The 16,323-nt window shown below is 33.4% G+C and overlaps 1 protein-coding gene and 1 long non-coding RNA gene across 2 annotated transcripts; both read left to right on the forward strand.

The window, feature by feature from the left end:
• Positions 1-362: 362 nt before the first annotated feature.
• Positions 363-8,807, forward strand: LOC108475884 (uncharacterized). The gene is made up of 7 exons (XM_017777856.2): positions 363-761; positions 1,567-2,173; positions 2,298-2,406; positions 2,673-2,793; positions 2,936-3,643; positions 4,488-6,351; positions 7,990-8,807. The coding sequence occupies exons 2-7, from the start codon at positions 1,978-1,980 to the stop codon at positions 8,415-8,417; spliced, it is 3,426 nt and encodes a 1,141-aa protein (XP_017633345.1). The 5' UTR covers positions 363-761; positions 1,567-1,977; the 3' UTR covers positions 8,418-8,807.
• Positions 8,808-8,951: 144 nt separating this feature from the next.
• LOC128290286 (uncharacterized) lies at positions 8,952-10,112 on the forward strand. The gene is made up of 2 exons (XR_008279985.1): positions 8,952-9,000; positions 9,235-10,112. It is a non-coding gene; the product is annotated as an uncharacterized LOC128290286 (long non-coding RNA).
• The last annotated feature ends 6,211 nt before the right edge of the window (positions 10,113-16,323 follow it).

Raw genomic sequence — 16,323 nt, forward strand, 5'->3', positions numbered from 1 at the left:
CCAAAAAAATAACCCATTTCCGTAAATAATGTATCTGATACCCTATTTTGGTATTTTAAATTTTTTTTTAACCCAATTAGGTAAAAAACCTGAGAAAAGGAGATAAAATAAATTTTTAGAAAAAAACTGCATAATATGGCCTTATTAAAACGTTGTTTTCAAAAATAGGAATTTGATGGTAGGTCAAAGGAGCTTTACGTGTACTTCTTTTATTTTTGCCGTGAATGTCAACTACCAATTTAGTTATCAGATGCCAATTATCATTCATAATAAAATAATAGTGTTATTTATTAACCTAAAAAACAAAAAACGAAAACAGTAAAAAAAAAAAAAGAGAAGAAGAATAAAGCAATCGGGTCGGGTGGAGCATTTGTGCTGGCGCGGATTCTGTGCGACCCGACTCCAGCTGCTTTTATAACATTCATTTTTATTTTATTTTATTTATTTCTTACCTCTTAACCAACAAAAAGGAGGAAAGCTTACTATTCTAAGTTTCTCTAGTGTGTCTGTCACTGTAGCTTCAGCCGTCCGTTCCGGCAACCACCGTTCACGGCTGTCAGTAAGCCTAGAAACTTCCCAAATTTGACAACAACATTCCTTTTGAACTTGTAAACCCCAAAATCAGCTTAGATTTTTCAAAATCAACACCGAAAGCTCTAAATCTAAGCCCGAATCCTGCGGTTTCTAACACTTAAACCGCCGCATTCTGCCGTTAGATGGTCACCGGATTTAAGACGAATTTCCCTCCGGTCTTCCTCGAGGTATTAACCGTTTTGATTTTGGAAACAACTACCCAACCCCAATTATCCTTCAAATCCCAAAAGAAAAACCTTAACTCACTCCCAGAAATAGTGTTCTCTTCTCCCTTTTCTTTGCGCATTCATATGTGTGTGTATATTCTGTTGATTTTCTGTGTTTAATTTTCTGGAAGGAAGGGGAAGGAAATTTTGAAAAAAAATAATGTCTAGTTTATTCTTGTGATTTGCTGGGAAATTGTGACCTTTTCTGGTTTCCATTGTTGATGTTGGTCATAAGAATTTGTTTGTGTTTTGCTTGGTTTAAATAACGGCTTTGTTATAAATTGATGAAGATCGAATCTGCCAAGCAAGTCCGTTTCTTGGTTTTATTTCCTTTTTCTCCTTGTAATTTCTTGATCCTAAGTTTTCGGGTTCCCTTTTCAGCTTCAAAAAATTCCAAACAAAATCCCTATTTCAAACTACAATCTCAGATCTCAGATTTCAAGTTTCCAACTTCCCTTAAAAAATCATTCTTTCTATTTTTTTTCCTGGATTTTTCATTTTTTTAAAGATATTAAAACTTCTGATTTATATTTGTTTTTAGAATTTCCTAAATATGGGAGAAAAAAAAAATAATACATTGAACCAAATTAGTAGCAGGTGCAATACAAAATTCAAGAGCCTATTGATCAAAATTTGAAAATCTAAACAAGGAAATGAGATTTTTTTATAAAACAAAAATAAAATTGTAATTTAGTATGATGAACTTGATCGAGTCCCATTAGTGAAATGAATTGCAAATGATATGGATAAAATTGTGTGCCTACAGGTGAATTAATTCGGTCACTGATTTTGAGCGGCGCTGGAAAGGTTTTGCTTGGCGGTTTCTGGTGGCTGAAAATTTTGACTTTGACTTTGGGTTTTGGTCAATGAAGGCGTCTTAAGTTAATTTTGATGGAAATTTAGGGGTTGGAAGTTGCGTTCCATCATGAGCATCTCAGTTTGGTGGTGGTTATTGCTCAGTTACTGGTGCTGAAGCTCTTTTTTATCAAGTATTCTATTTTGGGAACCGGGCCTTGCACCCTTGTTTTGAGTTATATTGAAGTTGGCTACATTTGTTACTTGGAAACACAGAAGGGGCAAATTGGGGTTAAATTATGGGGCAAGTTAGCTGTTTACTTACTGGATTGCTGGAGAGATTGCTGTGATTGTTTGGGAAGGGTAGATTAGGGCAGGAGAGATGCCTCCTTCTCCAGCATTAAGATACTCTCCAGGGAGGGAGCTGAGAGGGGAAAACCACAAAAGATGGCGTAGTTTGGAGAGTGGGTTGAATGTACAAGAAAAAGATGATGACCTTGCTTTGTTCAATGAAATGCAGTCCAAAGAAAGGGAGAATTTTTTGCTTCAGTCATCAGATGATGCAGAGGACTCATTTTGTAATTTCTGCTTTGCCTTGTCGTCTAAGTTGTTTGGTGTATTTGCTCCCGAATAGAGGAATGTAACTAGTGTCTGCTAACTAACATTAATGTCTGGTTTCTTTGGTTTTGAATTTTTCTACAGCTACAAAACTGAAATATTTTTCAGATTTCAAGCTTGGAATATCTGTTCCCGTTCGAGGGGAGACTAGTGAACTCCTTGATGCAGATGACGAGAAAAATGATTATGAATGGTAGGTCATAGTTATTTTTGAACTGTGATATGACGTACTTTTTGCTTGGAACTAAGTTGAAATAGTAATATAAGCTGGCATGTAAATCTGTCTGTTCGTGCTTGGTGTATGTTAGAATTAAGTCATTGCCAATGGCCTAATCATGAAATTAGAATCATGTGATAATTTCTTTTTCATTCATTGTATTCTATTGAGATGGTATCTGTATCTGTACTTCTTGAATTTGTTTGGTTCTCACACATCGTCTTTCTTGGTGATTTTTGAAGGTTATTAACTCCACCTGACACCCCTCTTTTTCCTTCGTTGGATGATGAGCCACCCCCAGCTAATGTTGCCCGCAGTGGTAGACCCCGCACTCAACCCATTTCCATATCAAGATCATCCACGGTAAGTTATCATATCACTCTTGTGGAATGAAAAATGTTTGTTAATGAAATAGTTCATTAGCATCCATTCTAGGTTTTATCCTGAAAGTTGTAACTTATTCTTTCCAAAACTTTGCCCTTTATCCTCTATGTACAATATGCAGATGGACAAAAGCTACAGAAGCAGTAGGGGCAGTGCGAGTCCAAATCGTTTAAGTCCATCTCCTCGGTCTGGGAGTAGCACACTCCAATCTAGAGGAAGGCCGTCTTCAGCACCTCAGTCCAGTCCAATACGGCAAGCTACTCCGACTCGGAGACCATCTCCTTCCCCTAGTAAAAGTTCAACGCCTGCTCGAAGGTCTTCTACTCCTACACCTCAAAGGACAAGCACAGGGGGAAGGGGAACTTCCCCTATAAGGACAAATAGGGGAAACTCTACATCACCAAAAATAAGGGCATGGCAGGCAAACATTCCAGGTTTCTCCTTAGATGCACCGCCTAATCTTCGTACTTCTCTGGCTGATCGACCAGCATCATATGTGAGGGGTTCCTCACCTGCATCTAGAAATGGAAGGGATGCAAGATTTGGCAGGAAATCAATGTCCCCGACTGCCTCTAGAAGTGCCAGTTCATCTCATAGTCATGATAGAGACCAATTTAGTTCCTACAGTAAAGGGTCTGTAGCATCTTCTGGTGATGATGATGTAGACCCTATACATTCTATTCCTCTTGGTGGATCAACCAATTCTGTTTCAAGGAGAGTTGGTGCATTCCCAAGCAACAAGGGGCCAACCTTTAACAAGAAATCAGCTAGAGTGTTGTCGCCAAGTTCTGCTCCAAAACGTTCCTTTGACTCTGCTCTTCGTCAAATGGTATTTTATTACATTTTTAAGGCAATATGCATCTGTTATGGCAGTTTGCACTTATACGAGTGTTAAAATATAAGTAGTTAATTTGTCTGCTCTAATGTTCTGAATCTACCTTGCCTTATTTGCTACTAGTTTATTTAATTCCTTTTCGAATGCCATGCAACAGAGGAAAGTAAAGAAAAAACTAATTTTCCTTCCAGCCCTTCTTACCAATATGGTATAGATTTAGACTGGTAATAATAGAAAAAGAGGTATGGAAGGTCAATGCAAGTGCTTAACTGTCTTTTCATTTCTATTGCAGTGTGAAATTGTGTAAGTGCTATAAATCTATAGGTGGCAATCTTGATGGTATTATTTAGATTGATGGGTTTGATGTACTCGTACTAGTCAGTAAGCATTGTTTATGAGAATTACAGCTGGAATTAATTGCCAAATGATATGACTACAAAGTTTTTGGTGGTGACTGTTGACAACTTAGTGTTTAATATTAATTTGGTATGTCTAGAACGGGTGGGGAAGGAAAGTCAAAATTCTAGAATCTCCTGTTTAAAGGTCATTCTATAGACCATGTTTCATATTAAGTAAACTTTTGGAGCAGTAAGGTTTCTTTTGACATGTTTTAATGTGTTAAATACCTCGCAAACTTCAGTGCAATCTGCGTAGTCTATCTTTACTGCTAAGCAAAAATAAATTTAAGATAGTCATGAAAAATTCACATGGTTTCTTGTTGTATTTCATGCATGTTCTTGTTCTCATTTAAACTTTTTGTGCACAATTAATGCATATTGAAGGTGCTTGGTCATCGATGCTGACCTTGTAGTTTATTATAATCAATTTTTTGATACAGGATCATCGGAAGAGCCCTCCAAATATGTTCAGGCCCTTATTATCTAGTGTTCCAAGTACTGGTTTTTATGCTGGGAAGGTAAGTTCTGTACATCGTTCGTTGATGTCAAAGAACTCATCTTTTACTACTAGCAGTAATGCAAATTCTGATCAAGGTACAAGTGCTGTGCTTGATATTGAAGGAAGTGACCATCAACATGATGACATGGCAAGTGAATCTGGAAAGGGACCTTATGGCAATGTTCTAGAAGAGGTTTTTGCCTTCGATAAGATGGATGTAATAAACCAAGATGCTAGTTATGAAAGACGCAATGACTCGCTTAATAGTCTTATTGAAGATACTGATAGAGACTCTGCGATCCAATGTGACCCTGACCACTCTGAGGAGTTAGGTCACCGTAGTCTTGAAGTGGAAATGAGTTCAAATTCTGATGCTCTATGTGACAGGGGTGATCTTTCAGAAGTTGATAGTTTCGAAAACACAAAAATTTGTTCTAAATGTGGTTGTAGGTATCGTGTTATTGAACAGGTTGAAGAAGAAATCAGTCTTTGCACAGATTGCAGTAGGCAACATGATATTGTCTCTGGTGACATTTCTGATGCAGAGAACTGTCCAGGGTTGTCTATGAAAATTACTGAAGAGGATAAACCCTTTCCTGAATTGGAAACCTCAATTCCTCCATCTGATTCTCTATCACAAGTGACTGATGCAGTTGAACCCTGGATTTCTCAGCATGAAAAAAATATCAAACTAAGTGAAAATTTCAGTCAAGAAAATTCTCTTGGAGGTTCTCTAGCGGACAGAGGTGAGCAGAGGCTTGGTTATCAGCAAGAGATGGCTCAATCAACTGTTGATTATTCTATACTTGATAGGGAGACTGGAGGTCAGCAGTTGAGTTACTTTGATGAGCATTCTGGTTTGAAGGTTAACACATCAGAAGTTGTAGGTATTTCTGTGCTGTTAAAGAGGTCAGGCAGCAGCAAGGGGCCTGTTGTTCTAGGTAGGACCTTTGCTACCATACCATCTGAAGATCTTTCTTATGCAAGAGACAGTTCTAACAGTTTCAGAAGCTCTGTCGGACATGGGAGTGTATCTGCATCATCCTCTACTGAATTCAGCTCATCTAGGCAAACAGATGCGCGTGTACAATTAAATGGTAGAAAATCTGAGTTGGAGAATTACAGATATGACTTGAATGCAAAGCCTCAAAGCTTTACTTTGTCTCAAAGTTCAAGCAATAATTACCAAGCTTTAAGTCTTGCATCTAGCACAAATGATGAAAATTTTGAGGGCTCTATTCGTAATCTGAAATTTGAGGAAGCAGAGGAAACAGTTGTAGCTTCTCTAGCCAAAGCTTCAGAAAATTTAGAAGTAGATCTGTCATTAACTACTGCTGCTGCTCCCAAGAACGATTGTATCGAGTGGAACGAAAGTAGTACAGTAATTGATACTTTAACCTCTGAGCTATTAGAGGACAATTCAGCAGCACCACTTCCTCCCGATGAAGATTGTGTTTCATATGAAAATGGAGATAGCTTGCCTAGTGATGCCAGGATTACCTCAAGTGTTGAAGCATTAGCTACCACGCTAGATTCTACTCTTGAAGAACATGGTATTCAAAATGATATTCCTGATGGAGTAGATGCTGCTGAGGCTGCTGGCCACAACTCTTTGACTACAATCTCAGAAATAGAAATCGACAATTCCTGCCAGAGTTCCTGCAGTTCAGAACTTGATGGCTTGTCTCCAAATTCTGAGAGGAAAAAGAAGAGATCCGAGGACCTGTCAGTTGCTATACCTTTAGATGTGGATATTACTGCTGTAGAGGAGCGTAATATGTCAGATCACACAGATGGTGTTTTAGGTATGTAATTATTTTATTATTGTTTTCCATGCACTTTAGGCATTCAACTTGAAGTAAAATTTCACTTCCATTCCCGAGAGGTCTTTTCATCTACCATTTCTAATAAACAATTTTATGATGCATCTATATCCTTCATGAACTATTCCTGCAAGTCATTTGAATAGCTGGCTGTACTTGTTCTTTTTTCAATTATGATTGCTTACTTGCAGTTTTATTTATAAGAGCATTAATTAGCAACACTAAGATTCAATCTTTCATGGACTATCCATCATGATTAACCATTTTTCTCTTTTTCTTTGGGGTTAAGGTTCAAGTTTGTCATTATAGTCGGGTCTATAAATCAAGCGTACTAGTTATCTTTTAATGTGAGCAATTTTAACATTGTACTTTTAGGTTTGTTTAAAATTGGTCAAAAGTTAATTCATAAAGGATATATTCCATGAAGCTGTGGAATATCGGAATACATAATTTTTGTAGTTCTTTTGTCATTTTCAATAAAACTAAAGTAGTGGTAAATTTGCATTTGTTCTGAGATGGTGGAAAATTTTATCCATCACTTTTAGATCTGTAAATTTGGACCTTATCTTTTTCCTTTTGCACTTTCAAGCCATCTCTGTTTTGCTGTTTCACATCAAACTCAACAATGATGATAAACATATGGGAACTGCCAAATTACTTTGATCTTTGTGGCCTTCCTAATAAAAGTTATGCTCTGGTTAGACATGGTTTGCAGGGTTTCTAGTTTCAAATCTGTTAATTTCAGATTGAGTTTAGTCGCATACTTTGTAAGGCTTTAACTCATATTTTGGGAAAGCTATGCATAAGGCAGTTACTGGTTCTGGTAATGGATGTGAGGATAGCCTGTTTCCAAGCTCTGTTTGTCTTGAATGTAATCTTTGTGGCTCCAACAAGAGATAAGAGATGTGCAGTTTGAAGCATCTTGAGTTTAGATTACCCTTGTAGATATGTTTCCATTTTGTGATCTACAGAGAAATCTCTTACTTGGCAGTTATTACCAATAATTTTATATGCATGAAAATTATCATTCTCTAAATCTTTTTTTACCATGGAGTCATGGTCATAAAAGTCAGGAATTACCGTAATTATTTTCCTTAGTACTCCGAAAAAGGTAAAAAGGACAAACTTGCACATTGAATATCTAAACAGTGGACCATCATGTATTAACAAGCCCAGTTTTTTAGATCACTTTAGTGCAATACTTCTCAGGTGTAGAGAATGGTGCATCAAACATAGTTGTACCAAAAGCTACTAACATTTGCAGTGATTATTTTCATTGGCATTGGGCTGAATGACTCTGTCCACTTGTTTTTGTATTATTTGCTAACATATTTTTATTGATATTTGCACTGCCGAACTAATTTTATTTTTGCAATTTTTAACTCTGTTTCATTCTAAGAAATATAATGGACTTGACCTGTGTTTTCGTAAAAAATTCTATTCCTCAGTTTGTATATTGGATAATGTTTATATTTGCTATGTCTTGATGTCCATGGCTTTTACACTGTAGTACCGACAGCCGCACAGTATATGATTCTTTGCTAAAATTTGGTTCTGAATTGTGACTGACTGGCAGAGGGATTTTTCTTTCTCTGATGAAACTTTTATGCCTTTTTACAGAGGAATCGACTGTCTTGGTAGAATGTCGTGGAGGAAGTAAGGGCAGAAGCCTGACACTTGAAGAAGCAACAGATACAATACTATTCTGCAGTTCCATTATCCATGATCTTGCCTACCAGGCTGCAACCATTGCCATTGAAAAGGAAAGTTCAGTGCCATTGGAAGGTTCCAGGCCAACTGTGACAATCTTGGAGAATTCCACTTCTGACAGGAAAGACCTACGGGGGCGAACTGTTGGTAGATGGACTTCAAAATCTCATAAGGTCAGGCAGAGGCGGGTAGAAACTGATGTAAAATCTGTGCCTACCAAGACTGTAAATGATGAGAATGCCTATGAACCTTCAATTCACAATGTTGGTATTCCTAATAAGATGGACAGTATGAACCCTCCAAAGCTAGAATCCAAGTGTAACTGCTCAATAATGTGAGACTGAACAAACTGGGCTTCACCAGCCTCCTCATGACTTCGGTTCTACTCCTCCAGGCAGACTCCATTCTTATTTGGAGAGACTGGCAAGTGATTTGTATTTTAAAATGATTTTGTGGTTGAATTTGTTGGCAATGGGTTGTCTTTGGTTTCAATTTATTTGTAAGAAACGCCACCTGATGTTGGTGGTGACATAAATTGTAAAGTTGTTTAGGTTGATATTAGTAAAAGGCAGTGTGGGGGGCGTGGGGGCATTTGTGTTTTTGCTCCGTTCACCAAATTCTTTGTTAGTTAATACTGTTTGTTTTGGGTCCTGTTCTTGGTTGGAGAAAGTGTGAATTAAGACCCTCCCCCCTCATTCTTATTCAATTATTATGCCTATTGAAAATAATATTAGCTCAATTTGGTTAGCTTCTCTGCTCCCATCTCCTTGGCAACAGGTACTGACACATAGCTCTCCTGCAAAGAGTGTCCATGAACAAGAGGATTTTGCATCACAACACAACAGGTATGTACAAAAGCTTTGGCCTTGGCTTAATCTATGTAGGAAAAATGGATGGAAACGGGGATTTAATGATAAGCCGGTATGATTTATTTTTAAAAACTTTTTCATTCATGTTATATTATGAGTTTATCAGAACCCATAGAACGTATAATCTATGGTTGCAGCCCTTTTCTGGAAGCAGATATAAACTTGAGATTTATAACAGCCAGTGCATGATTTTGTTGTGAAAATCAAGGGTACTTTTGCCTAGTTTTGTAGTTTCACTATATTTCATCCGGTTTAATCAAATGGGCCTTTTTTTTATCTTTTGCAGAGTTACACTTAAGAGCTATTACAATGCAAGGAGAATGAATGCTGTTGGGACCCCACCCCACTATGCTAGTCCATCCTTGTTCAACTAGGTCAACATACTTTTTTCTGGCATCTTACATGGCATTCCATAAATCGGTTTTTTTTTATTATGTTGGGGGGTGGGGTATGGAACCTAACAGCATTATAAACAAGCAGCCATTAGAGGAAATCCAGTTGAACATCTTGACATCTAAAGAAATGATTGGAGTTTGAAACTTGAAATTTCCTGCAGCCTTGCTATAATATGATATATATGATTAGAGCTATTTGAATGTGGAGAGTAGGGTTTACACTCGTTATATGATATTGTTCTGGCTGTGTTGCGGGGCTTGAGACCGAGAGTGAATTGAGTGCTCAGAGCATCATATATGTTCTTTATTTGATTATATCAGATCTTACTTGGCTAGCATAGCATTGAATAAACTTTAAGAAGGTAGCAAAGGAATCTAGATTTTTCATACAGGTTTTAGTGTATTAGTATACAATCTCCTTTATTATTGTTTTTTTTTAATTATACATCATATAGGTATAGATCAAGAGTTGGAAGATATCGCAAATTGACATTCACGTTTGTCCAAGCGGACAGTGTGTTGCTCACTCAATTATTTGATTTTGGTTTGAAGGAAAATGGATTTTATAGATTTGGAGTAGATCCGTCTTTATGTAATTTGGAATTGTTTGATGGTGTCGGTTTATTGGCCACGCTGTTCATGGCTTTTAAATGCGATCAGTTTCCTTTTCCTTCTTTTATAATGTTGAAGAGTTGGAAGAATCATTATAATATGTGAATTCAAACATTAAATAACAAAAACGCAGATTAAGTTTATTTTATGAGATAAATTTCAAAATCCATTCCAAATTTGAGATTTATATCTTTTAATCATTACTTATAGCGAGTAATAGTGAAGGCTACCAGCTTGATTTTTTATGAAGTAATCATCTCTTAGCCAAGATGGGTTCAGGGATTGCGTGTAGAGTGCGGTTTGTTCAGCCACGTTTCGTCTCCATTTGAAAACTCATTCTCTTATTATAAATTATAATATTAGTATGTAATATTATTTAATCAATTAGAAAAATTATAAAATTATCTATTTGTATTTAAACTGAATTATATTATTTGAAAATATTTATTTTTTATTTAAAAAGAAATGGTATATATGCATGTGGTTGAATTTGATCTCACATTAATTGGATTAGTAAAACTTTAAATTTACCGTTTAATCAAAATTTTATTTTAATATATTTTAATATGCAAAATAATGTTGTTAATTGAATTGGTATTACAAGTTAATTCAATACTAATTTACAATTGATAATAACATCATAATAAACAATTGTAGTATATCTAATACTTGTAATCTTATATATTTACATGTTTAAAATTCGTTTTATTCATAATTTAATCTTACTTTTTTTGTTTTAAGTAAACTACTTAGCTGGTCACCTAGCTTTTAGGGTATTTTCATTTTAGTCACTCAAGCATTAAATCTCTAACGATAGTTAACTGTACATGCCACGTCATGTTTGCACTTCCATTTTGGTTACCCAACTTTTACTTTACTTTCATTTTGATCACCAAAAAAAATCTTTTTTAAGTATTGATTGAGGTAAAAAAAATTCAAGGATTAAAGTGAAAAAATGTTAGAAACTAAAATAATTCACGAAAATTGTTATCATATTGCTGAATTTTAAAATTTTTAATATTGAATTTTAAATTTTAAAACATCAAAATGAATTGAATAAATTGTTGAAATTTTTTACCCATTGATAATGTCAACCAATTTGTTACTATGATGTTAAAATTAATTAATTTAATATCCTTTTAAATTTTACAATTTTATTTTATTTTTCTAGACTACCTTACTGAAATTAACTCAAATGATTTATCTTTAAGAATTATCTATAAAACTTAAATTTCTTTTGATTATATAATCTTGATGCTAAGCTAAAAGTAAAGGAAAAATACTTGTAATTAATTTAATTAATTGCTTGTTCTTCGTTTGGGTAAATAAGTGAAGAAAAATTATGAGTTTTGTTTAGAATGGGAGATAAAATTAAATAATTGTTAGGATTTTTTTATTTTTTTACTTTTAGCTTAGCATGGAAGATTCAAGATCATATAATTAAAAGAAAATTAGGTTTTGTAGACCAAGTGTTAAAAGACAATAATTTTCATTGATAATTTTGTAAAATAATTTGAAAACATCAAAATAAATTAAATAAATTATTGAATTTTTTATCTATTGATAATGTCACCGATTTGTTATTATAATTTTGAATATTAATATTTAAAATTTATATTTCAAAACTCAAATTTAGAATTTTGGCAACGGATAAACAAGTACAATTTGATAATTTTTGTGTATTGTTTTAATTTTTACCCTTTTTCACTTTAATCTTTGAATTTTTTACTCCAATCAATATTTGAAAAGATTTTTTTAAGTGATTAAAATGAAAGTACAAATAGTATAAAGTTAACCGCCGTTAGAGATTTAATGTTTAGTTAAGTTGGCTGACCAAATTGCAAGGATTTTATTTTAAGTGACCAAAATGAAAACGCTTTAAAATTAGGTAACCAACTAGATAGTTTACCTTTTATTTTAATATCATATATATTTAATGTGTTATTATAATTAATTAATTTGAAACAAATACAATAGTGTGTTCATACATATTTCATACATAGATTATAAATATATAATTTTATAATACTATATTAAAAATGATAATGATTAAATTTATAATTTTAGCAGTTTTTTAAATTTAAACAAAAATTTTAAACTTTAAGTGAATTTAAGATTACGATAGAAGTCTCATTTATTTATATATTTAAATTTTTATTTATTTTATTATATCTAATAAAATATGTTACACCCTTACGTTACGTTTGGTTCATTTGTAATGGAATAGAGTCGTAATTGAATAGAATTGTAATGGAATAGAACGTAATAAGTAATTCAAATTGTTTGGTTGAATGGAATGGAATAGAACTGTAATAGTATTCTTGTATTTGGTTGAATGGAATGATATTGTAATAGCATAAGAAAAAAACTAAAATGACCATAATACCCTTAGCGTAATTTTTTAGACAGTGATTATTGTTATTGTTATTAAATTTTAATAAAATTATTGTTACATATATTTTAATAAAAATAAAAATAAATAATTTAATCATATTTTAATATAATTATTATTAAATACAATTCAATAAAATATTATATAATTTAATAAAATTCTTAATATAATCATTATTATATGAATTAAAAATCATAATATATAATATTATAAAAATAATATATAACCTACTTTATTATTTTTAAACTGCAATACATATTTAATATGCTAAAATATCATTAGTGAAACAAATAATTTAATTATTCTACAATAAAAAACAAAGTATTAGAAGTAATAAATTGCTTGTGATTAAAAAAATCAGACACTAAAATAAAATTAATGATATAATTTAAATGTTAATTTATGAGTTAAGTAATAATTTTAATCGATACTTTGTTATATATAACAAACATTATAATGTTACATTTCACATTCTCATTTCATTTCATTTAAATTATGAGAGAAGGAAAGAGCATCACCATTGTCAATGGAGATTCCCATTATTTTTGTAGTTTTTAAAGGTCACTTTCTCAATACTGGAAAATTCTCAGGACATGTATCATTCTTGTGATTTCATGCTAACCCAGCTCCACCAAATCTCTAAACTGTATCTACAATAGGTATGCTGGAGAAGTACTAACATGCATCTTCGATTATGCACTTATCAGCCATCAAGTTGAATTTTTATCAGTATTGCCTTCTTGTTGTGCTTTAGAAGAATCTTCCTTTTTCTCCATGATCTGTTGGATACCCTCTTGATATCCTTCTATGAAACTCTTAAGAGCATCTTTATATGCATAAGCCCTTGTCATGTATAACCTCTGTAAAGCAGGCCTCAAAGTCTCCACCCCTCCTCTTGCAACAATCGCTATTAAATCATTTCCATAGACAATATCAAAACAATGTAAAATTCAACAAGATAAACTATAATACTAGGAAAATAAGAGAGAAAAGGGTGAGAACTAAATAAAACAAAATGCAGTCACAGATGACTCTGAGCAGCAAGGGGAAAAAGAAATCGATATTATACCACAACAGTACCTATGAAAAACTCAACACCAAGGTTTTCTACAACAAAATTGAGGTCTCTCAAAACTGTGAACTTGCTCATCCTGTTGACATTCTTGGCTTTTAGTGAAAGAACTAAGCTACTCCAGGCAAGCCAAAAATATCTGCAAGGAATATCGATGGGATATTGATAGGCATATAACTTAAGTTTGACACAAAACTAGAATATAAAAAAAGTGAATTTGAAATAAAACTGACACTAGCATAAGGATACTTCTTTACTTTTCACTCGCTCTCCCAAAATGGAAAACCTAAGGCTTTGCTTGGTTGCAGAAATCTAAAAGAAAACAGCAAACTAGACCATGTTTCCAACAAAGTACATCATTATTTTCATTTGACATTAGTATCCCTTGAATGCAAAAATGGAGATTAACCCATTAAGATAATACGGTACCTAAAAAATGCCAGGCCACCTATTTTTCCTCCAAAAGAACTTTCGTGCAATAAAAAAGCGATGACAACTCTTTTTACTTTGCCAAACCAAAGCCCTGCCATCTTATTCTACCAAATTTGTCAAGCAGGAAAATATACCTTCAAACAAGTGAAAAAGCATCTTCTCAGACTAACAAAATAGAACTGTATGAATATTAGTTATGTTCTTGATTAGGATATAAGAAACTTTTGATTATCCAGTTAAAAGGTTCAGTATCTTAAGTTCCTTTCTTGTAAAACTCTAAAAGACAAAAATATAAAACATAAATCCATGAAGAAAAATAACACATAAAAATTAATAGATCATATGCATAAACGAAAACATACTTGATCCAGGCTTTTCAACTTCCCCCACAATATGGGTCATTCGCCTTATAACCCAAGAATGCGTTAATTTGCATGGCTTAGTAGGATCATTTTAGGAAAGCCTTCACTGAAAACCATAAAATAGTAACATAGACTAGCAATTACAAATTCGGGTACAAGTCACAAATTAAAACACAAAACAAAAACAAGCTAATTTATTTGATCTAACAACTACAGCTACAAAATAAACATTGTTAAGCAATTAAGAGGGAAAACTAGGGGAAAATGAACCTTTTCCTCGATGTCGGGAGGCTCTTTTCCTAGGGAGAAAGCCCAATGACCGTGCCTCGGATGCTCAAACTTGCGATGAGGCATGCTTATTCACTAACAAGAAAGCTGCAAAATTCAACTGAACTCAATTTGTCTCTTAACGTAAGCTATAAGCCACATATACAAAATTATTTGAAGTCAGTATACATGTTCATGAAATAATCACATTAGAAGTAAAAAGATAAACCCAAATACGAAATTGGGTATTTGAAGATTTCAACAATTACCCAAACATAAACTAGAAAATGGAAATCCATTTAACCTAAAACTGAATTAACCCGAACATATTCATACATGTAGACCAACACTATACAATCCAACCATAAAGTCGACAACCGGAATCCATTTGACCTAAACCCAAATTGATCCAAATACAAAATGACCAAAACATGAGCTTCAAATCCAAATTAGCTGGTCATAAAACAACAAAAACCCAAATAATAACAGTCCGAACCCCAAATTGGCAAAATCTAAAATAAATGAAAATTTTAAAACTTAATTTGATTCAATCTACATTGTTCCTACTCAAAATCAACCCAAACTGACAAACTGTTAGATCTATAAAGATGTATAGGAGATTACAACAAAATTCAAGCTAATATAGGTAAACAAATAGATGAATCTGCTAGAAGTAGAAAATTGGGTTGATTAAAATTGTATTGATTAAGCTAAATCAAAATCGTTATTGAAATTTTGAAACATGACAGATCCATTTTGAAGCATCATAAAAGGATTAAAAATGATTTTCAGAAATAATTCAAAATAAGTGTAAAATGAAAGAAAAAAGAGTTGAATCTTGATGTTGAAACATGTGAAGAGCAACAGATCTAGCGAACTGAATGGAAATGGATCCTCCAAAGACCAAAGGCCTATGGCGTAAACTTAACGTACGCCAATTCTCGAGCTCCTTTGGTATTTCTTTCCAAAAAAAACCCTTTTTCTTAGGATTTTTGGCAAAAAAAGAGCCCTAATCGAGACTCCACCTTGATTTCTCCAATCATGGGAAAATCCAATTCACATACAATAGTAAAACGAAGATTACATCAACATGTTTTCACACCCCAAGATTAAAAAAACCAAAAAGTTAACAAAATTATCAAGAAATAGATTAAAAACTTGAAAATGCCTATTATTTCTACTAATTTAACAAAAAAACTAGAAAAAAAAAAGAAATCAAAATTGGAGAAGAGTTACCTGAGGGAGGACTGCCGATTGTTTCACTTCTCAAGTTTCCATCTCAATCGAAAGCCTTGTTAAGGGTTGGAGTTAGAAAAATGAATCTTAATTGAAGGCCTTGTTAGGGTTTATCAAAGGGAGATAGAGTTGGTGATAACAGAAGCATGAAAAAGAGGGAGACAAGTTTGGAATAAAATAGGAAGAAGAATGAAAAAAGAAGAGATTGCTTCAGACGTGAGAAAGAGAAGGGTAAAGTTGCAAGTCTCAACATAATTTTTTACCCAGCCATTCGTTGAATCCCTATTCCGTGGGAGGGTGTCGAATTGTAAACAGACTTTTGCGTTGAATAAGGCCGTATTGAATGAGGCTGTAATAACCCATTACACCCAACCAAACAAAGTTTTAATGGGGGGCCCACTGAATTCAGCTGTAATGGCTTAGCATTATAGCCAACCAAACATGATGTTAATGTTTGATGAAGTATAAAAACCTTTATAAGTATGCGAGATAAATTTTTATTAAAAATTGTATACTAAATTTTTAACCCACAAATATAATTGAGATGTTTTTTTTTTTTTTTGTGAAATACCATAAGAAAGTGTTCATATAATTGAGATATATGTAT

The sequence above is a fragment of the Gossypium arboreum genome, chromosome 3 (assembly GCF_025698485.1).
Source record: "Gossypium arboreum isolate Shixiya-1 chromosome 3, ASM2569848v2, whole genome shotgun sequence".
NCBI lineage: Eukaryota > Viridiplantae > Streptophyta > Magnoliopsida > Malvales > Malvaceae > Gossypium > Gossypium arboreum.

Bases quoted from the DNA above. Each gene is read 5' to 3' on its own strand.
- LOC108475884 (XM_017777856.2), top strand. From the start codon at position 1,978: ATGCCTCCTTCTCCAGCATTAAGATACTCTCCAGGGAGGGAGCTGAGA. The intron at 2,174-2,297 runs GTAATTTCTGCT...ATTTTTCTACAG, and splicing joins TGATGCAGAGGACTCATTTT to CTACAAAACTGAAATATTTT. The intron at 2,794-2,935 runs GTAAGTTATCAT...TACAATATGCAG, and splicing joins CCATATCAAGATCATCCACG to ATGGACAAAAGCTACAGAAG.